This window comes from Phocoena sinus, chromosome 5 (assembly GCF_008692025.1).
Source record: "Phocoena sinus isolate mPhoSin1 chromosome 5, mPhoSin1.pri, whole genome shotgun sequence".
In the NCBI taxonomy this organism is placed as follows: Eukaryota; Metazoa; Chordata; class Mammalia; order Artiodactyla; family Phocoenidae; genus Phocoena; species Phocoena sinus.
The window spans coordinates 1,099,825-1,126,984 of NC_045767.1; the positions used below are offsets into that span (position 1 = coordinate 1,099,825).

Consider the following 27,160-nt stretch of genomic DNA (forward strand, 5'->3'; position numbering starts at 1 on the left):
CAAACTTGACTTTTCCATCTAAGTCTCTCTTCTGTCTCCAGAAGAAGGACTGGAGCTTGGTCCCTGTCCTGGCTGGGCTCTGGGGGACGTCCTGAAGCGCTTCCTGCTGTCCGGCATTGAGGCTTCTCCCTGATGACTCTGCTCAGATTCACAGAATGGACTCAGCGGGCTGCAGCTGGATTTCTGAGCAGCCGAGAGAGTGGGGCCCCGTGTGCCCGAGGTCGGAGCCCCGGGGAAAGGAGCTTGAGGGTTGCTCCAGTGACTCTTCCTGCCACTTTTCCATCCTCCGCCCCATCTTTCTCCTTCCTCTTTCCCTAATGTTATATCTGTATTTTTAAATCTCTGTCTCTCCCCTCTGGAATATTAGCTCCACAAGAATAAGGTACACGCTTTGTTTACTGCTCTGTCTCCAAGTGTTGGGACAGGGCCTGTGCTCATTGACTAGTTTTCAGTGCTGAGTGTTGTCATTCAGGTCACCTTTCCCTTCTTTTCAGAGTGGTGCCTTTCCCGTTATGTTGGAGACCCCTCCTCTGTTCCATGTGGCCCTGCAGGGGCTGCCTAGCCCCCCCAGCCACTTACCGTGTCAGCTCGTGTTGTAGGAGGCCTGTGAGATGTAAGGGATTAATTATATAGTTCTTAAGGCCTATGACAGGAAGGAGCACGATGATGCCGGCTCTCCCCACCCTGTTCCTGCTCCCCTTGGAAAACCACTGATAACTCTGAGCTGTTACTTTCTGTTTTAACTTCCACATGTTCATTTCTCACTTTTAGTGTGTCAGTGTCAGTGTTTTCTTTCCTTTGCACAATGATTGTATGTTACATTTTGTTATATTTATTTATTTTTAAAAAATCAATTAATTAATGTATTCATTTTTGGCTGCTTTGGGTCTTTGTTGCTGCACACAGGCTTTCTCTAGTCGTGGCGAGTGGGGGCTACTCTTTGTTGCCGTGCGCGGGCTTCTCATTGCGGTGACGTCTCTTGTTGTGGAGCACGGGCTCTAGGCACATGGGCTTCAGTAGTTGTGGCACATGGGCTCCATAGTTGTGGCTCGCAGGCTCTAGAGCGCAGGTTCAGTAGTTGTGGCACACAGGCTTAGCTCCGTGGCATGTGGGATCTCCCTGGACCAGGGCTCGAACCTGCGTCCTGTGCACTGGCAGGCGGACTCTTAACCTCTGTGCCACTAGGGAAGCCCCACCTTTAGTTTTTTTTTTTTTTTCCACCTTTAGTTTTTAAAAAATATTTATTTATTTCTCTTTGGTTGCATTGGGTCGTTTTTTAAAAATTTATTTATTTATTTTTGGCTGTGTTGGGTCTTTGTTGCTGCGTGCGGGTTTCCTCTGGTTGTGTCAAGCGGGGGCTACTCTTTGTTGCCGTGTGCGGGCTTCTCATTGCGGTGGCGTCTCTTGTTGCAGAGCACGGGCTCTAGGCGCATGGGCTTCAGTAGTTGTGGCACGCGGGCTCAGTAGTTGCGGCACACGGGCTCTAGAGCGCAGGCTCAGTATTTGTGGCACACGGGCTTAGTTGCTCTGCGGCATGTGGGATCTTCCTGGACCAGTGCTCGAACCCGTGTTCCCTGCATTGGCAGGTGAATTCTTAACCCCTGCGCCACCAAGGAGCCCCCACCTTTTGTCATTTTAGACATTTTAAAAGGGAAAGGCTTTGTGGGCAAGAGGAGCCCCGAGCCACGGGCCTTACTCCTGCAGCAGCGTGCCTCTCGCTGAGCGACTCTTCCCGTCGGCTTCCCCATTGTTGGCGTTTGGCGTCTCTAACTCATTCCTCTGTTGTCTTTGCCCTTGCGGGTTTACCCTTCCTTTGAAATTCCTTACTGTCATTTTAATTGGGGTTTCTGCACGGAGTGTAGGTAAATGTGAGAAAGGAGGCCTCACGTTCTTTTTAAATATAAAAATGGTTTTAGAATTACCACTCTCCCCTGTGCTCCTTCTGGGTTTATATCCTTGCTCTAGTACCTCTTTTAGCATTTCATTTGTGAAAGCGATATGTATATTAAACTCCCTTAGTTTTTGCATGTCTGAAAATACATTTTGCCTCATGTTCAGTGATAATTTAGATGAGAAATTATTTTTTCCCTTAACACTTTAGAGAGGCTCCGTCATCTACTCCTGTCTGTTGAGGCTGCACAAAGGTCTGTGTTTCTGTTTCTTTTCTCATGCTGAAGTCTGTGAATTAACTTATTCTTTATGGGTACTTAGGTTTTAAGGTTTTCTTTTTATCCTTCATGTTATGTGGTTTCAGAAATGATGTGTTGAGGTATTGATTTGCTTTTATTTATCTTGCTCAGAACCCTGGGTACCCTTTTAAATCTGGATACTTGAGTTTCCTTTCATCTCTGGAAAATTTCGATTATTATCCCTTTGAAAATTACCTTACCCCATCCTCCCTCCTCTCTCCTGGAACTCCACTGGAATGTAAACTCCCTGAGGGCAGAGTATTCTTTGCGTGTGTGTATGTGTGATAACATATACATGACGAAAAACCACCATTGCGACCATTTTTAAGTGTACAGTTCAGTGGCATTAAGTACGTTCACATTATTGGGCAGCCATCACCACCATCCACTCCAGAATTTCTTCATCTTGTGAAACTGAAACTCCCCATTAAACACTTAACTCTTCATCCTCTCCTCCCCATTCCCTTGCAGCTACCTTTCTACTTTCGGTCTCTATAAATTTGATTACTCTTGGGATCTCATATAAGTGGAATCAGGGAGTTCTCTGGTGGTCCAGTGGTTAGGACTCCACACTTTCATTACCGAGGGCGTGGGTTCAACCCCTGGTCAGGGAACTAGGGTCCCGCATGCCATGTGGTGAGGCCAAAAAGAAAAAAAGTGGAATGATACACATTTGTCCTTTTGTGACCAGATTCTTTTACTTAGCATAATGTATTCAAAGTTCATCCATGTTGTAGTATGTCTCAATACTTCATTCCTTTTTAAGGCTGAACAATATTCCATTATCTGGAGGTACCACAGTTTATCAATTCATTCATCTGCTGAAGGACAGCTTGGTTGCTTCCAGGTTTTGGCAATTATGAATGAAACTGCTATAAACCTCTGTGTGCAGGTTTTTGTGTGGACATAAGTTTTCCGCTTCCTTGGGTAAATACCAAGGAGTGGGATTGCTGAATCGTATGGTAAGAGTATGTTTAGTTTTGTGAGAAACTACCAACCTGTCTTTCCATTGTGGCTGCACCATTCGGCGTTCCCACCGGCAGTGATGAGGGTTCGCCAGCACGTGGCGCTGTCAGTGTTGTGGAGCCTGGCCGTTCTGACAGGTGTGGAGTGGCTGCCTTAATTACCGTGCCTTCACAGTAGGTCTTGCGGGAGGGCTGTGTGCAGAACCGCCCCTGAGCAGTTTCCCAGTTGCCTTTGCAGGGCTCTACCAGCGTGACTCATGCTAGACCCATTTTTACGTATGTTTCCTGGCTCAGGATTTGGGGCACCACAGCCTCTGAGGCAGAGCTCTCGAGGGTGATTCTGTCTCCCCAGTGGTCTCTGGTGGGTGCTTGCTGAGGGCCCAGCCCTGGGCTGGCTGGAGGTGCGGCTCAGGTGACAGCGCTGTCGCAGCTGACACTCTGGTCTGCTTCGGGTGATGCCTGTGAGCTGGAGGCTGGGTGAGAGGGTGTGGTCACTTGCCACAGCTGGAAGGTGGTAGGGCCAGATTCCAGCCCTAGAGTGGCCTCCACACTCTGCCCGGGGCCCTGCAGCTCCCCACGTCCTCCGACCGCTGCAGCTGTGTGGGAGCCCGGGCAGGCCGGGCCCTGTAAGGCTGATTGCTCTTCCCTCCTCACCTCTGGACCTGGAGATTTTGCCCTTTCCTGTTTTCAGTTAAGTGATGTAGCTAACTTTTTTTTGTTAAAGAAATAATAATTTGGCTACCTTCACCAGAAATCTTCTGAAATGTGTTAAAATGGTGACGGAATGTTAATAGAGTCCCTAATGTTGAATCAGCATTTTTGGATACACCCTCTTTAGCTGTGATATCTTATTTTAATATGGTAATGACTGGGTTTGATTTATTTCTATTTTGTAATTTTTTTTTTTTTACAATCATACTCTACTGATCTTGGACTGTAGTTCTTTTCTGTACTCATTTTTCTGGTTTTGGTATGAGAGTTATGCTAGCCTTATATAATGTTTGGGAAACTCTCCATCATTTTCCATGTTCTGGAATAATTTAAACAATAGGAATGCTGTTTTTATGTGATGAATAATACACAGCAGTCGGAAAGACTGAGCTACACTTGTTTACGTCAACATGGGGGAGATCAAGCTGTGTTGATTGATGAAATCGCAGAGCACAAGTCCAGTGGGGTAGCGTTGCTGCTTGGCATGCAGACCCCATACAGCAGCTCTCTGTTCCTGGGTACATCCCGTAGACTGGAAGGATGCGTAGTCAACTGGCGATGGGGAGAGTAAGTGGAACTTAGGGTTCCTGAAAGGCAGATGTCACCTTTGTTTTACTCATTCACCCTGAGCAAGGCTCGCGGGAGGTGGGAGCTGCAGCGGGAGCTTGTGTTTGGCTTCTCGCTGTTGGACTTGGGGCTCACGGTGGGTGACGTGGGCGTGGAGAACCAGAATCCCGGGATGCTGCTGCGGGCGTGTGGTGGGCGGTGGGCGGCCTGTGGGGGTGAGCCTGGCTTCTCCCGTCTGGGAGCCCTCGGGTGCCGTGCGCCCACTGTGCCTGTCCTCGGCTCATGCATCTGCAGTTGCCATTGTGCGGGGGTCTTCTTTTTTTCATGTCAAAAAGACATGAAGCAAATGTGGCAACATGCTGAAAACTGTCATTTTGGAGGGGTGAGTATACAAGTGTGTCCTGTTGTTCTTTGCACTTTTCTGCTTTTGAAGCTTGCCCCCCCCACTACCCAATATAAGAACGATTGGCCGTTGAGGGATCATCACATGAACCTAGTGAAGGTCTCTGGGCCTTTTTTTTTGTGGTTATTGTGGGCTCTGTAGGTTTTCTACCTCTTGGTTAGGTTTTATATTTTTCTTGAAATGCTAGACAAAGTGAAAGATTTTCTAGTTTATTGGTATAACCTTGATTGAAAAAACCAAAAACTCCTAGAAAGATCAAATTACTGGTCAGTGGCGTGCAGTGCCGTGTTGGAAGTGAAGGCGGACCCTCTCTGTGGGCCCCTGCCTTCAAGGGTTGTCCCGGGTGGAATCCTGGAAAGTAAGCAGCCCACAATCAGATTAGGAAGGGAAAAAAGACCAAACGCCCGAAGAAACAGGTACCATGAATGAAAATAAAAGCAACAACAGTAGACACAGGCCTGCAAAGACCAGATATTTAAAACGGTTATGTTTAATATATTCAAAGATTTAAAAGAAACCTGAAAATTCCAACAGGAACAAGCAATCTTGAAAATGTGGTTCACATACACGTCATGATTACCATGGACCTAGGCCTGGAGTTAGATCTGAACCCCATGACCCTGGGTATGTTTTAAGAGAAGCCAGAAATCTGAATTTTTGTGTAAAATGTCCCAAACTTTAATTGTTGGCAGCTAAAGCGTCTTGTTTATCTGTCTACTGGCTGTACTTCTTAATATTATTTTCTTAGCTGTGCTCTAACTAGGGCTGCGGTTTGCATCCTTAACTCGTCACAGGCTACTTGGAGTTAATATACCACTGGGTATAAAATACAAGAATCTTGCAACTGTCTAGATTGATTTACTCCCTTCCCCATGCTACCGTTGTCATATGTATTACATCTATTAAGTTATAACTCCAGTGTTATATATTTTGCTTTAATTATTTGAATTTTAAAGAAACTAAGAGGAACAAATAGTCTTTTATATTTGCTCATATATTCACCATTTCTGGTGCCCTTGATTTCTTCCTAAAGATCCCAGTTTCAGTCTGGTGTCATTTCTCTTCAACCTGAAGAACTTCCTTTAGCATTTCTCCTAGTGAAGATCTGATGGCAACAATTTCTTAGTTTGTATTTCTCTTAAAATGTATTTTGTCATCACTTCTGAAGGATATTTTTTCTGGATATCAAATTCCGGTTGGACAGTTGTTGTTTTTTTTCCCCATTACTCAAATCATATCTGGCTTCTGTTTCTCATGAGAAGTAAATAATCATCCACACCACTGTTTTGTATGTACCGGGTCTTTTTTCCCTCTGACTGCTTTCCAGGGTTTCTCTTCATCTTGGTTTCTAGGCATTTCAGCTGATGTGCACCTGGTGTAGCTTCTTTTATATACATCCTGCTTGAGATTTGCTGAGCTTCTTGAACCTGTAAATTGATGTCTCACTGAATTTGGGAAGTTTTTCTGGTTATTTTTTCCCAAATATTTTTTCTTTTTTTCTTTTAAATGACTGACTTTAAAAAGAATATTTATTGGGGGCTTCCCTGGTGGCGCAGTGGTTGAGAGTCTGCCTGCCGATGCAGGGGACGCGGGTTCGTGCCCCAGTCTGGGAAGATCCCACATGCCGCGGAGCGGCTGGGCCCGTGAGCCATGGCCGCTGAGCCTGCACGTCCGGAGCCTGTGCTCCGCAATGGGAGAGGCCACAGCAGTGAGAGGCCCGTGTACCGCAAAAAAAAAAAAAAAAAAAAAAGGAATATTTATTTTATTTATTTTCTATATTATTTTTGGCTGCATTGGGTCTTAGTTGTGGCATGCGGGATCTTTTGTTGCAGCATGCAGGCTTCTCTCAGGTTGCGGCGTGTGGGCTCCAGAGTGCGTGGGCTCTGTAGTTGCGGCGGGCGGACTTAGTTGCTCCGTGGCATGTGGGATCTTAGTTCCCTGACCAGGGCTTGAACCTGCACCCACTGCGTTGGCAGGCGGATTCTTAAGCACTGCACCACCTGGGAAGCGCCCCAGATATTTTTTCTGTGTCATTGTTCCTCTACTTTCCTTCTGGGTGGGAGTGGGAACCCAGACCTTTTGATGCTGGTCTATAGATCATTGAGGCTCAGTTTCTTTTCTTTCTTTTTATTTTTAATAATTTTTACTCTGTTTTTTAGATAATTTTTACTGATCTATTTTCAAGTTTCCTGACTCATATCTAATACGCTTTTAAGGCCATGCAATGATTTATTTTTTTAAATTTCAGATACAGAATTTCCATTTGACTCTTTTTCATAGTTTTTGTTTCTCTGTTGCCATTTCCAGTTTATTATTTTATGAGTATATTTTCCTTTATGTCCTTGAGCATGGTTATAATAGATGCTTTGAAATCCTGCTGAATTTCAATATTTGGGCCGTCTCGGGGTTGGTTTCTGCTGTTTCTCTGTTTCATCATATATTTAGTAATTCTGGATAATGTGAAAGATGTGCTGTAGACACTCTTTATCACGTTATGTTCTTAAGAGTGGTCGTTTGTTTTCAGTTGTGTTAAAATACACGTAACATTTACCATCTTAACCATTTTTAAGTGTGAAGTGCAGTGGTATTAAGTACATGCACGCTGTTGCAGCCATCACCAGAACTCTTTTCGTCTTGCGAATCTGGAACGTTGCCCCCATTAAAACACCACCTCCCTGTTCTCCCCTCCCCCAGATCCTGGTGCCCCCCATCCTACTTTCTGTCTTTATGGATTTGACTGCTCGTAACAGTGCAGGCTTACAGTATTTTGTGAGTGGCTTATTGCACTCGCTGTAATGTCCTCAGAGTTCATCCATGTCATAGCAGGTGTCAGAATCTTCGTTTTTAAGGCTGAATCGTATTCCACTGTGTGGATTCCACCTTTTGCCTGTTGTGAACATGCTGCTGTGAACATTGGGTACAGATACCTCTGTGAGTCCCTGCTTTCAGTTCTTTGGGGTGTGTATCCAGAATGGAACTGCTGGGTCCTTTTGATTCTTTGGGGAACGCCCCCTCCCCCCCCCCCGCTATTTTCCGGCAGCCACACCATTTTACATTCCCACCCATGTGCACGAAGTTTCCAATTTCTCCACATCCTTGCCAACCTGTTTTCTGTTTTTTTGTGTGTGTGTGGTACGCGGGCCTCTCACTGCCGTGGCCTCTCCCGTCGCGGAGCACAGGCTCCGGACGCGCAGGCTCAGCGGCCATGGCTCACGGGCTCAGCCGCTCCACGGCAGGTGGGATCTTCCTGGACCGGGGCACGGACCCGTGTCCCCTGCATCGGCAGGCGGACCCTCAGCCACTGCGCGCGCACACCAGGGAAGCCCTGTTTTCTGTTTTTTGTAGTAGGTAGTCATCCTCAGGGGTGTGTGTGAGGTGGCATTTCGTTGTGGTTTTGATACTTTTTTTTTTTGGCCTTGCTGTGGCGCTTGCGGGATCTTAGTTCCTGGGCCAGGGGTTGAACCCAGGCCCGGCAGTGAGAGCGCAGAGTCCTAACCACTGGCCAGCCCTGGAAGTCTGCTTCTTATCCTCAGAGTGGTGTTGCGGTTTGTTTCTGTCTCGCTTCAGCTGTCTTGTAAGCTGGGCTGCGTGGACTTCAGGGTTCGGTGGGGAGTCTGCGGTGCGTGGGGGCCCCCCTCGAAGGCTCTCCTTTCCCTGTTCACCCGGTGCCGGGCCTGCTGGGTGCGTTCCCGAGCCGCCCCCACGCCCCCTGCTCTGGGCTCTCTCCAGTGCCTTTAGGTCATTGTCTTCTCTTTTTGTCCCGTTGGTCTGATGCAAGCGGGACTGGGAACCCACTCGGATTTACCTGAAAAAAACACCGCGTGGGGCACACCGAATGCTCTGGTTTGTGCCGGGTGCTCCAGGTGTCCGGGGCCAACCCTTCACCACTGCCTGGCTCCCGCCCCGGCCTGGCGTCCTCGGAGATTGGGCCCTTTCCACCGAGGTGCTCTTGGGAGGGTTGTCCCGGGCTGCATCCTTGGCCCCTCCCCAGGGGGTGTAGCCAGCGGCCCCCAGGCGGTGACAGTGGCTGAGCACCTACGTCCTTGGGCTCCCGGTCCAGGCGCCCCACTTCTCCCTGCTCTCTCACCGTTGGCCCCCTTGGGGCCGTGGTGCACTCTTGGGACGTCTTCCCAGCGGAGTGGGCACCTGCCAGTACCCTGTTCCGAGCCGCCTTCGTGGGGCGTCCCCAGCGAGGGACTGCGGCTGTGTGGGGAGGAGATCCCTCTGCATGTGGACCTCGGGCGGCCCTCCCGTGGAGGGCGCTGTGGGTGGTGCGCTATGGCCTGGCCCTGCTGCCCAACTAGTGCAGTCCCGGAGAGCTGACTCCACTCGACGTTGCTGCCCTGCTGCTTGTCCCCGGCAGTTAACTTGGGCCTGGGTGGGGAGGGCCGGGGGGGCGGTAGAGGTCCGGCTCTCACCTTCCCCGGCCGTCTGGGCTGAAGCTTTGCCTACCGGTAATCGCGGGTATGTCCCGAGCCCCTGCCCGGAGTCCTCTTCAGCTGTGTCTCAAGTGCTTCCCTTTTGTCCTTTGCCCGGGCCTGGCTTTGTGCTGGCCACCTCGGGCGCTGCCCTTGCGGCAGGGGGCAGGGGGCGACCTCTGCTTCCGAGGGCTGAGGTCAAGGGGGGCACGGCCACACAGCTCATCAGTGGCGGTCCCTGCTTGACTCTTGTTAGGAACTAGTCCTGTTCCTTTCACTTTATCACTTTGTGATTCCTGTCATTTTTGTGATATTAGAACTGTCTCCTGTGACCTAAGTCATTATAGGAAACGCCATAAGTTGCCTCAGCCCCCCCAAACTCTGCAGACTGGTAGGGAGCTTCACTGGCGTACCCATCTTAGGTTTGAAATGTAATAGCTTTCTTTTCTTTCTCTTTTTCTAATGCTGCAGTGCTCTAAGAACGGAGGCATCTAGGCTGAATGGAATTCAGCATCAAAAAAAGTCCTCTTTCTGTTCCGAAGGTTGTAAAGTGCGTGAAGATGAAGCAGGCACCGGAGATCCTTGGCAACACGAACGGAAAGACTCCGAGCTGTGAAGTGAGTCGTGAGTGCTCCGTGTTTCTGAGCAAAGCCCAGCTCTCCGCCGGTCTGCAGGAGGGAGTTGTGCAGAAGTTCAATGGCCACGACGCTCTTCCTTTTATCCCAGCCGAGAGGCTGAAAGACCTCACCTCCCGCGTCTTTAATGGAGACCCCGGTGCTCACGATGCCAGATTGCGTTTGGAGTCCCAGGAGATGAAGGGGCTTGGGACACCACCGGACACTACCCCTGTCAAAAATGGCTCTCCAGAGATCAAGCTGAAAATCACCAAGACATACATGAACGGGAAACCTCTCTTTGAGTCCTCCATATGTGGCGATGGTGCTGCCACCGTGTCCCAGTCGGAAGACGATGGACAGAGACCAGCGAGCAAAGCGAGGCGGACCAGGAAGAGGAGCGCGAAGCTGCTGCTGGGGCGGGGCCTCGCCGAGGCGGCCCTGGCGTCCCGGGCCTCGAGCCCCTCGGCCGAAAAGGTATCTGCGAGTGAGGAGTTCTGGCTGGCCGGGGTAGAGGGCGGCCCCAGCTCCCGGCACAGGGGGGCCCCGGAGGATGCGTGGTGCACGGGGGGCGGGAGGAGGTGGGCTCAGCCCCCCGAGGCCTGCTCTGCAGCTCGGGCCCCTGGCTGTGGCAACGGCAGACACTCACAGCAGCCTGCCGAGCAGTGCTGAGGCCTAGAGATTAAGCATAAAGAGTAAACACGGGGACTTCCCTGGTGGTCCAGTGGTCAAGACTTTGCCTTCCAATGCCGGGGGTTCGGGGTCGATCCCTGGTTGGGGAGCTAAGATCCCACATGCCTCAGGGCCGGAAAACCAAACCATAAAAAGAAGTCAGAAGCAATAGTGTCACAAATTCAATAAAGACTTCAGAAAATGGTCCACATCCAAAACCAAAAACTTTAATTAAAAAAAAAAAGATGAAATGAGTGTCTGACCCCAGGCCTGGCCCGTTCCCAAGCCCTTGACCTTCAGGCTGTCCTGTCTTTATGGATCTCCTCTCCAGAGATGCCCTTTAGCCTGAATCTGGTTGGTGGAGGAGCATGGGGATCGAGTGGGGGCCTCCTCAGTCTGTGCTGTCCGAGGAGGGGAGCAGGCCATGCTGTGCAGGTGTGCTCCTACCTTCCCGCCCCGCGGTTCACCGTCACTCCCAGGTCTCCTCCCCCAGTGGCCCTGCAGATGGGCCGCTGCCTTGAGGGCTGGGGCTGCGCCTCAGGCCTTCACGTTCTTGGTTCCAGGACAGAGTGCACCACTTGAGTGCGCGTGAATGAGTGTTCACTCACCAAAGGCCGGGGTGGAGACCCCCTAACGTAGGACGACAAACGTGGTGGTTTATGCCACCAAGTCTTAAATGACACTCGGGAACCTTGACCTTGGCAGAAGGAACTGGGGAGGGCTCTGTAGCCGCCCTTGTTCACCGAGGGGCTGATGGTCTAGATTAACAGGGTCTGGAACACGTCCTGTGCTCGCTGGTCAGCCAAAGCTCCTGGCCCACTTGCAGGAGTGGGGAGAGGGGACTCGAGACCAGTTTGGGTTGTATCATCACTAAGGTTGGAATAATTAGTGTGACATTATAGTTGAGGAATCTTGGTTACAATCCCACAGGTGGGAAGGGAAAGGACCAAAATTTCCCTGAAATAGTTAAAATAACGAAGAACTTTGAGGGTTTAAAAAAATGTCTTTTGACTGCTCAAGGGCTCTAATGTAAGCATAATGGTGAATTATTTAAAAGCCTAGTTGAGTGACCTGGGCTGATACAATGGTTTTTCTGAAGTACCCACGATGTAGGGAACCTCACTCTTTTATGGGGGAAGAGGCTGGTGCAAGTTATCCCTAGCTCTCTGTCACTTGGTTTTGGTGAAACCTGGGTAAATCACCTGATTTTGACTCTTAGAGTCTCATTTGACTCTTCAGGGTGGGGACGATAATATTATACTTGTCCTGATAGGGTTGTCACGTGGCTTTGATGATACCGTCAGTGTAAAACTGGGATGTTGTGGAATAACGTGAGAGCCAGCATTTTTTCAAAAGCGTGTAAGGAGTGCTCGCTTTGGCAGCACATATACAAAAGCGTGTAATGTGACAGCTCTGTGTCAGCCCTCACCACCTGAAGTGTGTAACAACCGGGGTTCTCCTCGGTTTACAGATGTGGAAACTGAGGCCCAAAGAAATTCAGCGATTTGCTCAAGTAGGTGGCGGTCTTAGAGGGAGGCCTGGGGTCGAGCTGACTGGGCTCGTCCTCCTGGAGAGGAGGTTGTTCTTGCCAGCCTTCAGCCTCCTAATTGGCCTGGGCTCTAAGACGGAGAGACCGAGACTCCAAGAGCCCCAGGCCTTGGATGGTGGGTGGTGGGGCTGAGACTTGCTGCCAAGCCCCCGTGTCCTCGCCACCCCGGCTCCTCTCTCCAGCAGGTTAACTGTCAGACGAGGGCTCAGAAGGGGCGGGAGGGTCAGGGTATGAATTCCATGACAGTTCTTCTCCGGCCTGCGAATAAGCTCCATTAACGATCACCCACCAGGCCAAGGAAATAGATTTATGTGGAGATCCTCGTAATGTACACCTGCAGTCCTTTAGCTGCGGGCAAGAGACGAACGATTTTGATGAAGTGATGTCAGGGCTGTTACCTGAAAAACAGTGAGGGAAAGCATGCTTCTTTTTAGGGGTTTGTGTGTGTGTGTGTGTGTTGAATCTCTTGTCTGACTAATCCTTGGTCTAATATGGATAGGAGGCTGGATTTAGGGGTAGGTACTAGATGTATCTTTTGTTGTTATTCATTTTCAGATTCCAGCTAAGAAAGAATCCTGTCCAAATAGCAGCAGAGACAAAGACCAGCTGTTGAAGTACAGCGTCGGGGATTTGGTGTGGTCCAAGGTGTCCGGTTACCCCTGGTGGCCATGCATGGTCTCTGACGATCCGCTCCTGCACAGCTACACCAAACTGAAAGGTATTGCGTTTGGGGGGCTGTTTTTCCATCTTTATCTTCTGCACTTAATTGTTTCCATCTCCAAACTTCTTTATTACTCTTCCTTAAACAGCCCTACTGTGGTTCTTTCTTTCTCTTTTTTATTGTGTTAAAATACACAAACATAAAGCGTGCCATCTTAACCATTTTTAAGTGCGCAGTTGAGTGGGATGAAGTGCGGCCGCCGCCACCATCCGTCCCCAGAGTTCTTTCCATCCGGTAAATCTGAAACTCTGCCCCTGTTAAGTAGCAGGTCCTCAGTGCCCCTCCCCAGCCCCTGGCAGCCACCGCTCTACTTTCTATAGGCTGCTGCCTGTGGTTTTGACTTGCATTTCCCTAGTGATCAGTGATGTTGAGCATCTTTTCATGTGCTTAGTGGCCATTCGTACAACAAGGTTTGAATCGGCTTGGAGGTGGGAGTGGGGTGGGTTGTTAAGTTTTTTGTGGTTCGTTTTGCAACTTTGCCTAAAGTTAGTGATTCACACGTGACACGTTGCCTTTTCTTTTTGTATCCAAATTAGATGCGTACTTTATCTGATTGAATTAGTATTAAAAGAGAAAGCCGTCTTTGCCTTGTATCGCTTTTCAGGTTTTATGATAAATAATTTATTATTACTTAGATATACAGCGACTGCTTCAGCATGATTTTCAGAATTAGTATTTTATACTAAGTCTTAGTTTAAAAAAAAGTCCCAGTTTATTTTATTAGGTCTGTGGGAAGAAGGAAAAAAACTAGAAATGGCCATCTTTTTGGTGTCATGAAACTTGGGGACATAAATAAGTACACAGAATAGTTAAGAACATATTAAGAATGTATGTTATTGATTAGAGCAGATGCTAATTGAAGTAATAATTGGACAGTTCATGGAACACATAAAAACTCATGTGTTTTTGGAGGGAAAAAACCCCTCAAATCAGGTGGTTTTGAGATTCTCCTGAAGAGTTGCTCTACAGTTTGAATTTGGTCTGAGGGAGGTGAGAGGTGGTGACACAGAGCTGGAGGTGACCAAGTTGGTGCCCAAGTGACCTGTGCCCCCCAGAAGCGCGGGTGGCTGGAGCTGTGGGCTGGCCTTGCATGGCCTCAGCGTGAGTGCGTGGCCTCTCTTGGCCTCTGGATGGAGGCCTGAGCTCTCGCTGGGGCAGCGCTGCTGGGAGTGGGGTACACTGGTGGCTCCCTGGCAAACAGGCTTGAGGGGGTGCAGGTTCGGGATGAAGAGGACCTCTCCTTAGCCCCACGCGCCAGGCCTCCCGCCCCCTGGGTGGTTGGACCCTGCCCTGAGGCCCAGGCGTGCGCATGCACTCTGCAGGAAGGCGGTGGCTGGAGAGGAGCCTGTGGGCTGGCTTTGGCTCTGACTCGGTGTAGGGCATTTAACATCCTTAGCTTGCCAGCATCAGGGAGTCCCTGCCACAGGGCTTCAGGGGTCCCAGGGTGCACCCCTGCTCTCGTGTTCACCCTGAGGCTGAATCAGGGTGCCCTTCCCAGCCTCTGCGGTCTCGAGCAGCCCCACTCTCTCAGGCTGCTCTGGTCTCGTGATCGGACTCAGGGCGCATGGCCAGGCAGGAGTTGTTGTGGGAAGGTGCCCAAACTTGGAAGGAGGGGTGCAGCCCAACAGTGCGCTTCTCTAGGCATGGTTTTGGGTTGCCGGGAGGCACAGCCCCTGTAATCACAGATCAACTTCTGAAGACTGACGATGTGCATTTGCAAAGCAGCTCAGTAGGAAGAGAGCCAGGATGCAGGCCTTGCAGCTGGAAGGGGATTCAGATGACCTTTGAAAAGCAAAGGGTCAGAGGAACCCGTGAGAACCTAGGGGTGGCGGAAGGACACGTGCAGCCGGCGCCTGCCCAGGAGGTGGTGGCCAAGAGCTCTCCAGTGGGAAGGCACGGCCCCGCTTGTCATTGGTGAATCATCAGTGGCCGTGCTTGGGACCGGGCTCCCTGACAGCCTTACTTGCTCTGTGGTTTTAATCCTCCCTGAGGATCCATCGGCTTATTGAATGCTAGCTCTTCATTTTTACCATGCGTTTCATGGTTAAGGGGCTGGCGTTTTTCTGTGAAGGTGAACTCCCTCCTAAAAAATTACTTATGTATTACAGTCTTCACTCTTTTTAATGCGCAAATCGTCCCAGATTTGGCCGGTGGGAGCCCATGAAATCCCTTTCAGCCGTGTCCTTCTGACACGTCTCCATCCGTCTTGGAGCACTTCCTTACGTGTCGCCCAACTAAATACACTCCGGGCTCATTTTGAACTTTCTTTGCCCCAGTCCTGGAACCAGCTGTTTCTGAGAAGAAACCTGGTCCTTTTTTTTTTTTTTTTTTTTTTTTTTTTTTTTGCAGTACGCGGGCCTCTCACTGTTGTGGCCTCTCCCCTGTTGCGGAGCACAGGCTCTGGACGCGCAGGCTCAGCGCCCATGGCTCACGGGCCCAGCCGCTCCACGGCATGTGGGATCTTCCTGGACCGGGGCATGAACCTGTGTCCCCTGCATCGGCAGGCGGACTCAACCACTGTGCCACCAGGGAAGCCCCCTGGGTCCTTTTAGTAGAGAGTGGTGTATGGAAGCTCGGGTCTGGGCTCTGGTTGTGTCCAAGGCCATGGGAGACAGAGGGGCACTGAGGTGTGAGGCAGGTCTCCTGGCAGTGCTGAGCCCAGCTCCCTGTGCAGCACCCCATGCTGGGCGTGCCTGAGGGGCTAGGTGTCCTTGCAGGGGAAGGGCGGGGCTATGGTGGAGGGTCGGCTTTTGGCATGGGGCCGGCTGAGCAGGGGGTCTTGGGAAGCAGGAACTTTTTTTTCCCTGTAGGATGGAACTCCCTCACCCTACCCCTGATTCCCACCCCCGATTTTCTTTTTGCGTATGTGTACTTCTTTTTATTTATCATACTTGGGATTACTTGAATCTGGATCAGTAGTAATGCACTTAAGCTTTAAAAATTGAAGTATAATCTACATGCAGAAGAGAGCACAGCTCTTTGGAGAGTTCAGGTTTCCTTTGAAAATCTGATAGCATTTTCGTGATTTGTAGCAGCAGAACTTGTCTTGGTGACCGTCTCCCAGGGCATCTAGATGGATTAACCAGCAGCTTTGAGGCCTAACCCCTTAAGCTGGAAACAAGATAAATGTGTGTTTTGGGTATTATACTGTGAAGAAGACTGGATTCTTTTGCAGCTGGGAACGCCACCATCTCCCTGGTGCACCTGGGTCCTACTAGTCTTCTCTTACCAGGGTATTGAGTCACATTATCTTCTGTTGTGGAGATTTTTGTTTTCACCTTTTCTGTGTTATGGAAAGGAACCCTCATTGCTTTTTTTCTAAATCCCATCATTTTCTAAAAATATTATAGGTTCCCCGACTTTCTCATGTTCTGGGTTATTAGACACTGTAATAGGACTTTTTCCTCCTTGCTTGTTCTGTGGCTGCGAAGAGAGGTGTGTTGAGATCTCCCACTGTGATAATGGATGTGCCTTTTTCTACTTGAAATTTTGTCAGTTTCTGCTTTACCTATTTTGGGGGCTCTGGACCCCCAGGGACTGAACCAGGAAACTCACGCGGTGGTGATCCTTGTTCTTTGTTTCCTGTGGAATTCTGTGGGCTTTTGTCCTTGTGATTTTGTCCCTTGCTTCTGTAGACACCTGGCCTCGTGTGCATTGTTGTGGCTTCTCTTCCTCTCTGTATCTGCAGCGCTGAGGCAGCCTTATCTCTTTGTGGGGTCCATTCTGCATGCATGAATGGCTGTTGTCAACTCAAAGGCCCCACAGAATCTGGACAGAGACTCTGGCTCAGTCTAGCGCAGGGGGTCAGGGGCCACCTTGCATCTAATGTGCCGTGATGGGGAGGAAACGAAACATAGTACAAAATTAGGTTCCTGGGCTATTGGTGGAGGCCGCGTTCTCTTAGAAGGGAGAGTGGGTGGGGCATCAGTGATAAATGTTTTCATACCGACAGTGATTGATGAACATCAGAAGTCACAGGAAGGAAGGGTTACCAACAAATGGTGCTGGGACAGTTGGTTAATTACGGTGGTAAAAATGAGTGATTCACCTGTCAATTTTGGACCAAAAGAAAATTCATATGGATTAGAAAAAAAAAACTTAAAAATACAAGAAAGTTGGGTTACATTTGTTACCAAATTTCCAGGCAGGAAAGAACTTCAGAAACGTTTAATGAATTTTATAAACTTAGGATCAGCCTATCATGTTCTCCTCTGCTTTTTTTTCCAGCTGACATGTAAGGAGCATTTTTTCTGTGTCATTAACTATTTATTTTTAAAAATGCTGTGCGTTCATATTATTTCATCATATGTACTGTAATAGATTTTTCTTCATTATGCAAATGCTATGACATATATTTATATTCATTTTTATGACCAAGGGAAGTTCTTTCAAAGTATTAAAATAATTGAAGCAGACACAAATCTCTTGACGTATTTTTGAATCTTAGCTGTTTTAAAATCCAGTAAGTACACACACTTACAAACAAGTCAGATTGTACTGAGAGGTTAATAGTGAAAAGTAGTCCCCTTCCCTCCCCAGAAGGAATTACTTCTAACTGTAAACATTTTCTTCCAGTTTGAACTCTTTTTTGATTTATCATTTAGGTGTTTTCTTTTGACTTTCTGTTATGGAAGATGAAGATTGATCTCTTCAATCATTTCCTGTTTCTTTCCCTTTCATCCTCCCCATGTAATTAACTCACTGTTTTTATTACATCAAACTTAGTTGTTCACATAATTTTGACTATGTAAGTATCATTCAGTGAAAAACTGAGCTGTGTTCTTTAACTGCATTTTCTTTCTTGTACAACCTTTTGTTTTTCCTGGAGTTAATTATTGCCTTTCTTTTGAAATTGTATACTTTGCTGTCCATACAGCTTTAATTTTTTTCAAGTATTTATTTCTCTGCCCTTAAAACTCATCCTATTATATAGTTAGTTTTTCCGATTGGGGGAAAAAATGAAAACCTATGTTTGATTCCCATTTTCCTTTTCTGCTTCTTGGATCTCTCTCTCTTTTTTTTTTTTTTTTGCGGTTCGCGGGCCTCTCACTGTTGTGGCCTCCTCCTGTTGCAGAGCGCAGGCTCAGCGGCCATGGCTCATGGGCCCAGCCACTCCGCGGCATGTGGGATCTTCCTGGACCGGGGCACGAACCCGTGTCCCCTGCATCAGCAGGCGGACTTTCCACCACTGCGCCACCAGGGAAGCCCAGATCTCATTTTTTAACCTTTTTCCTTGCTGCCAAGATTTTCTTTCAGTGTGGAAGAATTCTTTCCTCTCATCTTTTCTTCCCTTGGAGCTCTCTCCTAGAATCTCCCTCTCTCCTACCTAACTCTGATTACTGGCACTCTGTCTTTTGTATAGTAGTAATCTTAGACTTTCTTTAAGATGCTTTACTGAGTTACATGCACTGTTTTCCAGGGTGCCACATTGTGCTCTTCCTTGGTCAGTTTTCCTTTTTTGTTGGAGTCCCTTTTTGGCATCCTAAGAAAGTGTAGATGGCGGGTATTGATAGATTTGAGTTCCTGTGGTTCGGAGGATGCTGCTTCGCTCTCCTCACACTCAATTAATGATTTGGCTAGGTGTAGAATTTTATGTTGAAAATAATTCTTCTCGGAATTTTGAAGGTATTACTCCATTTCCTTCTAGCATCCAGAGTTGCTCTTGAAGTACCTTGCCATTCTATTTCTCATTTCATGAACATGGAACCTTTTCTCTTCCCCTCCCCCAATAGCTTGAATGTCACAAGGATGTGCCCTGATGTGGGTCACCCGTTGGATGAGGCACTTAGGGGGGGGGTTTAGTTCTGAGACGTGCTCTTGTGTTGTTAATTCTCTGATGAGTTTCTCTGTTTCTCTCTCTAGAAGGCCAGTTATTTGGGTATCATACCTCCTGGATTGATTCTGTGGGTTTCTTATGAGAGTAGATTTTTTCATTTTAAACTTTTTCTTCTTTCTGGGAGATTTCTTAACTTTTTAATTTTTTTTGGATTTTATTTTATTCTTAACTTTCCATCCAAGCTTTCTTCTTTTTTCAATTAATTAATTAATTAATTTTTGGCTACGTTGGGTCTTTGTTGCTGTGCGTGGGCTTTCTCTAGTTGGGGCAAGCGGGGGCTACTCTTCATTGCAGTGCACAGGCTCTAGGCACACGGGCTTCAGTAGTTGTGGCACACGGGCTCTAGAGCGCAGGCTCAGTAGTTGTGGTGCATGGCCTCAGTAGTTGTGGCTTGCGGGCTCTAGAGTGCAGGCTCAGTAGCTGTGGCACATGGGCTTAGTTGCTCTGAGACATGTGGGATCTTCCCGGACCGGGGCTTTAACCCGTGTCCCCTGCATTGGCAGGCGGATTCTTAACCACTTTGCCACCAGGGAAGCCCCAAGCTTTCTTCTTGAGTTTTATTTTCATGACTGTATTTTAAAATTTCTCGTAGTGCTTTCTTTGTCTTTGTTCTCTTCTCATAGCAAACTAGAGTTCCCCTCTGTCAGGTGTCATCTCTTCCTGGCATAGTGTCTGTGGTCCTGCAGAGACTGTTTGTTTCTGTGTGTTTTGGAATCATTCATGTTAGAGGCTTCTCTGGGTCCTGCGGGGGCAGACCTTGGCGCTGCGCTTGTGTCTGAGATGGCTGCACTCAGCTGCCTGCAGCCCGTATGTAGGGAGACTGTTAGCTTATCTTACAGGGTCTGGCTGGCTGGTGGTTGCTTAGTTGGGGGAAGCTCCAACTTTTGGAGAAGAGACACAGTGGAGAGGTTTTTCCTCTGGTGCGCGGGTTCTGTAGGGAGTGTCCTGTGATATTTTGTGGCCGGTGCTCTGTGTGAGGGAACAGGGACTGGCATTTCCCCAGTGGAGATCTGCCTTTCTTCCCCACCTTGGCACAGAGGTCTGACCTTTGAACCAGCTGTTTTCAACCTCACTCCACCCCAGCCGAATCTGGCACTCCTCCTTCTGGGTTTGGGGACCAGGTTCCTTCTGTCTGCACTGAGGATGTAGCTGCTTCTTCCTGCTAAGAGTAACAGCGGTGCACGTGTGAGGGGTTACTCTGTGGCCTCATGGCTGCCCTGGGAGGTCATCGATGCCCTTGTTCCCCCTCTGAGCGCCGTGAGTGGGTGGCCGGCCCAGGGCCACCCAGCTGGTATGTGGGAGGGCTGGGATTTGAACCCAGGCTGTGAACAGTAGCCTGTGTCCCCTCACTGCTGCCCGGTCCCCTTTTGCTGTTGTCCTCTCTCGTCTTATTTATTTGGGGTCTTCTTCAGTGGCTCTTGGAAGGGAGGGGATGAGGAGTGAATCTGGTCAGCATTCTTTCCCAGTCGGTCTTGAATCTCATCTAAGTCTCATAAATGTGTTTCCCCTTTTGGGGTGGAGTGTGGTGGGGAGAAAAAGAGCAGGACTTATTTTGAGGTTAACGGATTCCAACAGCACCCAATAAAGCAACTTCAAAGCAGCTCCTAACTTTATATCAGTAATTATTAATAGATTTGCCTAATTTCATCCCAAATTCCAACTTTCAAGTTCTAACATTTTATTTTAAAAACTAGGTCAGAAAAAGAGTGCACGCCAGTATCACGTACAGTTCTTTGGTGATGCCCCAGAAAGAGCTTGGATATTTGAGAAGAGCCTTGTAGCTTTTGAAGGAGAAGGACAGTTTGAAAAATTATGCCAGGAAAGTGCCAAGCAGGCACCCACGAAAGCTGAGAAAATTAAGGTGATAGATGTTCCTTAAGTATAATTTTAGACCAAAACTTTTATTTCTATTCTTAATTATTTATCTTGTTTTGAACTTGTGGTTGGTTGAAATGTTGTAACGGCTTCTTATGTCTGTCACTGTTTACTTTTGCCAAGTGTGCTGTGTTATACAATATGGCAGGTTTCTTTAGAGACACAGGTTATCCTTTTTACTCCTTTGATGACTCCCAGAGATAATTTGTTTTATAATTTTTGTTTTCCTTTATAAATATCTATATATAAACATGTATATAATATTATATATGAGGGTTAGTTAAATGTAATTGGAATTGATTTCTAGTTTAAAGAAACAGTAGAGTTTTACTGGTCTGAACTCTGTCAAAAACCTTCGAGTTAATGGGTTTTTGTAGTTTTTGATTTCTATATTTATCTGAAATTCTAAAAGTATTCTTCTTTAAAGTGGGTTAACTTTTATGTTTATATAATGAAACTTACAATGTCTTATGTTCTCTTTTCAGCTGTTGAAACCTATTTCAGGGAAATTGAGGGCCCAGTGGGCAATGGGCATCGTTCAGGCAGAAGCAGCTGCAAGCATGTCCGTAGAGGAGAGGAAAGCCAAGTTCACCTTCCTTTACGTGGGGGACCAGCTCCATCTCAACCCCCACGTGGCCAAGGAGGCAGGCGTTGCTGTGGAGTCTCTGGGAGAAATGGTAGGGTCCTCAGGAGTCAGGGAAGAAGCTGCTGACAGCCCGAAGTCCACGAGGGAAGAGGGCGTTCCTGTCAAGAGGAGGCGGAGAGCCCAGCTGTCCTGCTCTGCGGAGAACCGAGACAGTGACCCGGGGACAGGAAAGAACACTCCTCAAAAGATGGCAGAGGCCGAGCCCAAGCGCGGAGTGGGGTCTCCTCCAGGGAGGAAGAAGGCCATGGCCTCCACTCCGAGAAGCAGGAAGGGCGACGCGGCGTCCCAGTTTCTGGTCTTCTGTCAAAAGCACAGGGACGAGGTCGGTGTTGTGATGGCTTCTAAGTTGTTGTGTTTCCATTCTGGGGAGCTTCTGCATTGGAGGGACATCCCTTGCAGTGCAGAGTCACCTGTGTCGCAGCATTATCCGCACGGTCTGTGGCGAGCCTTCTGTAGATCTTAGATCTAATACGCAGGCGTTGTTAGGGAGCGGCCATTTTAACTCTTGGGAGCAGCGATATTTGCCTTTGCACTCGGGTTATGAAAATACTCCCACAGGGACAGCGGGAGGCAGGCTGCTCGTTGCTGGAAGCTCGGCCTTATCCTGGACGTATGGTCCTGGGCTAGCGTCTTCTCCAGGAGGCGGTTACAGAACCTCACGCAGCCACTGGCGCCATGGCGTTTGAAGGGCAGTACTGTGTCAGTGACGAAGACATTTGACTAGTGTTCTTAATCATTTTTATAGAATAAACCGTCTCTTGGGACATAGTCCGGGCTTGATTCCATTGTAAGGAACTAAAGGGATTAGGCCGCCATCTTTGGTTCTTCACTGTTACTTGAAGTGAGTGGGTTGGTGGGACTTTTCTCAGGAACGTAAGGCAGGTGTAATGTTAGAAAATCTGTTATTGTGATTTGCTGTCGCACATTAAATGATCATCTCAGTAGGTGGAGAAAAGGCATTTGATAAAAGCCACGCAACTTGTGGGATCTTAGTTCCGCAACCAGAGATTGAACCTGGACCGTTGGCAGTGAGAGTGCAGAGTCCTAACCACTGGACCACCAGGGAATTCTCCAGAAGTCATTGTTTGAATTTATTTATTTTTGGCTGCATTGGGTCTTTGTTGCTGCATGCGGGCTTTCTCTAGTTGCGGCGAGCGGGGGCTACCCTTTGTTGCGGTGCACGTGCTTCTCATTGTGGTGGCTTCTCCTGTTGCGGAGCACAGGCTCTAGAGCGCGGGCTCAGTAGTTGTGGCGCACAGGCTTAGTTGCTCCGCGGCACGTGGGATCTTCCTGGACCAGGGCTCGAACCCCTGTCCCCTGCATCGGCAGGCGGATTCTTAACCAGTGCGCCACCAGGGAAGTCCCAAGTCATTGCTTTTTGATACACACACAGCAAGCCAGGATTAGAAGGGAACTTCCTTTAATCTGCTGAAGGGTGATTATCAGAAACTTTAAGCATCACACGTATTGAAGGAACTGTAGAAGCATTCTCTCTCTAATCATGAACAAAGCAGGATACCCTTCTGTCACCACTGACATTAGATGTTGTAGTGAAAGTACTGGCAGTACAGTAAGAGGAGAAAAAAATAGAGAGACCTGACTGTAACGGAGGCGGTGCATGTGGAGGCTCAAGGGAGTGTACAGGAGACCTTGAGACTCAGGAAGAGTTCCCAGCAACACACAGAGAGGAAGTGGAACGCCAAAAAGGTGGTGTCTGTGATAGTAACGAGATAAGGTACCAAGGGATAAATATGACAAAATGCGTCTAACTCTGGAGGAAAGTGGCTGGTATTTTAGCAGACCTGAACAGAGATAAACAGGAGGCGCAGGGTGTTCAGGAGTCGGCGCTGCCGCCTCTCCTCCGTTAACTGTAAATCCAGTATCATCCTGGGAGAACTCCCAAAAGGGACTTCTTTGCTTTTTTAAGTAGATGCTAGCATAGCCACGTTCGAAGACAAGCTCAGCTGGAGGACTTGCCCCACACAGAGGACGTTCTGTTACCGAAAGCTGCACAGAGCAGAAGCCAGAAGCAGACTCGCAAGCGTGTGGAGGCAGATGGCAGAGGACTGCTGGCCAGCTGAGTGGGCCGGCTGCTCAGGACAGGCCCTGGGACCGCACCGGTGAGGTCAGAGCTAGGCCGCCACGGGAGAAGAGCTTTGTCTCTTTGTGGGGGAGGGTTTCTTAAGGCAGACTGATCATAAAGGAGCTGCGTTAAAATGAGATGAAAGCTATATGTGCAGAGCTCAAGCGACCCTGAAGGACGGAGTGGAAAGGCTTTGAGAAGGACAGTTTACAGAAGAACCTGGATGGCCAGTGAGTTCACAAAGAGAGGCTGCTGAGCCCGGGAACAGCAGGGAACCTCGTGTCGCGGTCGTGGTGAGGCGAGTGGGCACAAGCCCAGCGCCTCTGTGGTCAAGGAGATGAAGCCACGGGGGGATCCCCATGCAGGGCTGGCAGAGGATCACTCCTTACACCGAGTTTCAAGAGAAATTTGGCACTGTCCGGTGAAATTGAAGATGCGCATTCTCTTTGTCTTGCAATTTCACCGCAAGGTGTTTACCCTTGAGGAGTTTTGCCCTTGCGCCCAAGGAGGCAGCACAGTGCTCAGAGCTGTAAGACGCTGTGGAAGGAATGACAGATGGTGGCACGTCCTGCCACGTAACTCTAGACTTACTGCACGTCCAGGAGGAGAGTAAGTTGCTGAAGGATGTGCAGATCCCGTCACCGAAAGTATGAAAAGTGCACTGTTTTGTTTGGCCTGCCTGCCTACCTGCATCCACGCAGAGTCCGGGTGTAGCTCCAGGTCCGTGCCTCTGTCCAGGTGCTGACACCTGGTGGGGATCTGTGGGTGGGGACCAGCCGGAGCATGGAGCAGTGTGCACTTACCGCGCCGGGCCTGCTGTGAGTGAGGTGCGAGCTGTAAGGTCAGGCTGTGCGACACCCGTGTTTGAAGCTGGACCCCCATCACGCCCGGGGAGGAGCCCTGCTCTCAGACGCCGGGAGCAGGGCGTGGCCGTGACAGCTCAGCACCGCCAGCCGGCTGCACTTGGCCTCTTCCTGGTCCCTGCGTATCTCCGCGCAATCTCCACTCGTTTGAAAGTGTGAAAGAGAATTCAGACCACTTTCCAAAGACCACCCATTTTACTTCTGCGGAACCAACTTGCTCTCCATCAACCCTTCCAGCACTGCGAGACGTACCAAGAAGTTTATCACTGTGGAGATTGCTCACGAGCTGTACGCCAGAGGCGGCCGCGTGGGGCTGTGCTGTGCACCCGGACCCCCTGCAGCTCGCAGCACAGCCTCTCTGCCTCTGAGCGTCCCTCCAGAGCCCATTCTGCACAGCTTTGCCAGGGCGTCATGCTCAGTGCAGACACCGAACTGAAGGCGCACAGTTACAGCTCAGTTCTGCTGCCTCTCCCTGCTCTTCGTGGGGGGGCGAGCCCCATGAGCCCTTCCCCTCCTGTCTGGGTTTGGGTGCTGGTGGGCTTTGATAATTCCATGTTGTCAGAAAAGTGATGGCTACTAGGATCTTCTTTATCTGTTATTAACAAGTGTGTTTGTGCTGGCTCTGTAATGAGTAATTCTAGACTTAATTGAATTGAGGAAGCTGCTCCCTGATTCCATCCTGTAGAATAATCTGGGTCTTTCTAGGGGTTTCTTTTTGGAGAGTGGTGGTGCACCCAAGGGTGGTTTCTGTTTGGTTGGTAATTGTTAATCAGTGGCCAGCCCTTGAGGGACAGAGTGGGGGGAGCCTCCTTTTCTGGGGTCACTAGATAGAAGACTGTGACTGTCAAGGACATTTGGTTGCCACTTGCCTCCTTTTTTTTGCTGCACATTTCCAGCTTTCTTCTTGCAAATGAAGAGCTTCTTGAAACGGGTTGAGCTCTTTGTTAACATGTTTTGATGGTCCGTCTTCGTCCAGCAGGCTTAGCTCGGACGTGCAGCTCCCTCTGCTCATGAATGCCGCTCCAGGGGCTGGAGGTGGGGGAGAGGCACGTGCTGGGAGACGGGTCCGTGGCCTGTGAGGAGCTGGCGGGGCTGGTGGACAGCTGCCAGCAGCCGTGCCGTGCCCGTGTGTGGTTTGCACACGAGGAGGTGAGAACGGCTGGGTGAGGCCTCCGCGAGGGGAGAGTTTACTAAAGCGCCCGTGTTGGCAGCACTCTCATCAGCAGATGTTTTTCGCCTCAGTTTCCGATTTCTGAAGCCTCTTCCCACTTTCTCTGACCCTGATTTTTACAGCTTCATTAGAGTTGCACCACTGTTTTAGGTCTCAGCTCCGCTTGAACATTTGTGTTCGGTGTCTGTTGCCGCGGAACAGGTCACCGCAAAGCTTAGCGCCTTAAGAGAGCAACACGCATTGCTTGTCTTGGTGCCTCTGGGTCGGGAGTTTGGGAGCAGCTCAGCTGGGTGGTGCTGCCTCAGGGCCTCTCATGAGGTCGCAGTTAGGGTGTCAGCTGGGGCTGCAGCGTCATCTGAAGGCCGGAGTGGGCCAGAGGACCTTCCTGCAAGGTGCCGCTCTCCACTTGGAGGCCGGTCGTGCCCCCAGCAGGTGGTCACAGGGGGCAGGTGGAGGCCTTCTACGCCCTAGACTTGGAAGTCCTGTGTGGCCGTGTCTGCACCGTCCAGTGGCTCTGCCGGATGGCAGGAGGGAGGCCTGGGGACGGAGGCGAGGCTCGCGGGAGGCTCTCAGAAGACGTGTGAGGAGGCGGGGGGTGGAGCGAGCAACCTCTGAGGAGCCCACGGCATCCCGGGTCGTGCTGGTGACATTTTAGCTCTGTGGGTTTGCCGGTATTTGGTTTTCCATATATTTTTTTTTTCCCAAGGAGTGGAAAGGCTTTAATGAACATTACAGAGGGACTGGGTGAGGGGGACACAAACCCCCAATCCAGCCTTTGTTGCCCATTTCAGCGGCTGAGGAGGAGGGGAGGGGCTCCACCCTGCTTAGCTGTTCCCAGGCCCAGAGGCAGCTGGAGGGCGGTCCCTGCAAGTCTCCCCTCCCCGCGGGAGGGGCTGAGTGCTGCCGGAGCCGGGAGGCCTGAGGCAGCCAGCCGACCTCCAAGGTCAGGGGAGGCCCAGGACCAGGCAGGGGAGTCAGAGGTTGGAAGGGTAGATGGACTGAACAGGAGGGGCAGCTCTTGGGTCCCCAGACAGCATTGTCATAGAGGGGCCAGGGCCTGCTGGCTCCAGGGACCGAGACCCTCACAAAGGAACAGCCCCCCTCCCCCTGATCAGCAATGGACAGGAGAAGGTCTGAGGGACAAGAGAGGACAGGGGCCTGGGTGAGCAGAGGAGGAAGAGCCGCGGGCGCGGGCAGGGTGGGACCTGCGGCTCCTGCTGGCGATGAGGTTGGCGGTGGGGCGAGCGATGCTGCCTGTCGGGGTCCAGGACTCGTCGACACGGATGCGCCCGTTGCAGTTGGGCGTTCAGCTCCTGGGCGAGCTTGTGGGCAGCCTTGCAGCCCGCCGAGCCTGTCGGCGTGTGGTCGGGCTTTTTCTGAGGCATCTTCCGGGGGCTGCCCTTGCTCTTGGCCAGGCTGTGCTTGGACACCTACTGTGGAAGTGTCCACCAGGACAACCACCGCCTCCCCCAGCCGCACTCAGGCGTCTCACCACCTCGCTCCACGCGGGGCCTGCTTCCCCCGACCCCCTCCTCCCCTGCGGGCGCTGCGCCTGGGCTCGAGGCTGCCAGGCGGCTGTGCCCGCGCCAGCCGTGGTGACTGCTGCTTGTCCGTACTGTTGTGTGTCTCAAACGGTTTATCAGAAACACGGCGGTGGCCGCGGTGGAGCGCTCCGCGTGTTGGAGACCTTGCCAGTACGCTGTTGTGAGGAACCGTTCGGCTCTCGTGACAGCACAGCGAGCCCTGTCTCCTGGCTGAGCGCGAGGAGGTGAAGCCACCCCTCCGCAGTGAAGTGACACAGGCGGGAGGCAGACCGGGACCCGGCCTCGACTGTGCCCGCGTGCAGAGCCTGTAGCGGTTGTGCTGTGTGGCGTCCT

General features: G+C 50.1%; 1 protein-coding gene across 8 annotated transcripts in view; it reads left to right on the forward strand.

Annotated features, from left to right (window-relative positions):
- The window catches only part of NSD2 (nuclear receptor binding SET domain protein 2), a 77,363-nt gene that overhangs the window by 13,819 nt on the left and 36,384 nt on the right, over positions 1 to 27,160 (forward strand). For all 8 annotated transcript variants that reach the window (XR_004350092.1, XR_004350093.1, XR_004350091.1 and 5 more), the window contains exons 2-5: positions 9,725 to 10,344; positions 12,644 to 12,806; positions 20,340 to 20,506; positions 21,006 to 21,488. Coding sequence is in view for 4 of the 8 variants with exons in the window: in XM_032633396.1 (XP_032489287.1) it covers positions 9,754 to 10,344; positions 12,644 to 12,806; positions 20,340 to 20,506; positions 21,006 to 21,488 (1,404 nt within the window). In the remaining 4 variants the exon portion in view is untranslated. The remainder of the gene's footprint in view (positions 1 to 9,724; positions 10,345 to 12,643; positions 12,807 to 20,339; positions 20,507 to 21,005; positions 21,489 to 27,160) is intronic.